Source organism: Etheostoma spectabile, chromosome 3 (genome assembly GCF_008692095.1).
Source record: "Etheostoma spectabile isolate EspeVRDwgs_2016 chromosome 3, UIUC_Espe_1.0, whole genome shotgun sequence".
NCBI lineage: Eukaryota > Metazoa > Chordata > Actinopteri > Perciformes > Percidae > Etheostoma > Etheostoma spectabile.
The window spans coordinates 9,912,153-9,913,709 of NC_045735.1; the positions used below are offsets into that span (position 1 = coordinate 9,912,153).

At 38.2% G+C, this 1,557-nt stretch overlaps 1 protein-coding gene across 1 annotated transcript in view; it reads right to left on the reverse strand.

Moving 5' to 3' along the window:
* smtla (somatolactin alpha) overlaps positions 1–1,557 on the reverse strand; it is a 4,508-nt gene that overhangs the window by 2,540 nt on the left and 411 nt on the right. The window contains exon 2 of the mRNA XM_032510639.1: positions 1,313–1,503. Coding sequence (XP_032366530.1) covers positions 1,313–1,503 — 191 coding nt within the window. The remainder of the gene's footprint in view (positions 1–1,312; positions 1,504–1,557) is intronic.

The following is a 1,557-nucleotide window of genomic DNA, read 5'->3' on the forward strand; positions in this document are numbered from 1 at the left end:
CACACACACACACACACACCAAACTTACAAAATACACTAATGGGGTACATGCGTGTGCACACACATACATATTTGTGTTGCACTATTTGACCCATTCATCCTTAAAGTTTAGTATGTAGATTTAAAAAAAGCTTTTGTCTTTAGTTTAGTTTACTATTAAAAACCGAAGGTCATAAGCAGCACTATCCGGATTTGTGTTTGTTTTTGAAATTCCGTTGGTTTTAGGCAACACGTTAAATGGGTTACACTAAAATCTAGCTTCTTAAAAAGTAGATGAGCAAGTGGATCATTCCAACTGATTTAAAAACCTTCAGTTCTTATAGGTACATAATTACAAGAACACACAAATAGACATGTCGGGAAAACAATGACAAAAGATTCACTAAACGTGACCCCTGGATACATGGCATATTGTAATTTTGTTCAGCAGCATGTTCTCATCTGTTAGACCTCATGCAGCGTCTTCTCAGTAACCTAAGTCCCACATCATCCAACTTCAAAGACCATTTTGGATCTCGAGAGGGAAGGGGATTCAACAGGCTGCAAAACCTGTACTCCCACTGCTGCAGTATATCATTATCACATTCGTATTACTCCACTGTAGGTCTGCTCTTTCAATAAAACATCTTTGGCTCAGAAGAGAGATAGAAGATTACTTTGAAGTCTGGCAGTGAGGCGATGATCATGTCAGAATCAAAATCAAATAACACAGAGTATCTAACAGAAAGTGTTAGTGCTTTTGGTCCAGCGTATTGTGAAAAAGGCCAAAAATAACGTCATTTTGTTCTCCTTGTAGAACTCATCCCAAGTGTTGCTAGACTGCATGCTAGATTTTATGATAAACTTTTATGATAAACTGATAAGCAATTTATTTCATGCGAAAAGTAATAAATAGCTTATCAAAAACAACATTCTGCATTGTTGTCACTGTAGCCTTGGCCTATGTCTGTTTCTACAGCACTGCATTTTAAAATTCAGATTTCCCATTTCATAAAACTATTCTCAAAAAAAACAACTTATGTCCAACATGATTGGATGAGAATATTCCAAACAATGAATAGGTTATACAGCTAATGGATTTTTTTATATTGCCTTTGAGTTGAATGCTCTCTTTATTGGCACAATGAAAATCATTTTCTATTGCTATGCTATTCTCAGTGTTTAAAATGATTCCGTTTCTCCTGAGGCTGTACACACGCTACGTGCCTTTACTGTAAGAGTCTGTGGATGCAACGGGTCAGCTAAACCTTTTTTTCCCATAAAGTATACAAGGGCAAAGATAAATTTTAGGGTAGTGGTCAACGTTACTCACAAACAAAGAGCATGATTCTTCTGAGACACGGTAGATTAGCTCAGCATGCTGGATGACTCGGTCTAGAAGTTTCTCTTGGGAGATGGAGGGGCAGCGGGAGAGGCTACCCTGCTCTTCCCTACAGTCTAGCGGGATGCTTAGGGTAAGAAGATAGGGCAAGAGCAAGATAGCCCACACACACCGCTGCATGCCTGAAGACAACAACATTCAGATGTTACAAATAATCATGCAAACATGCACAAAAA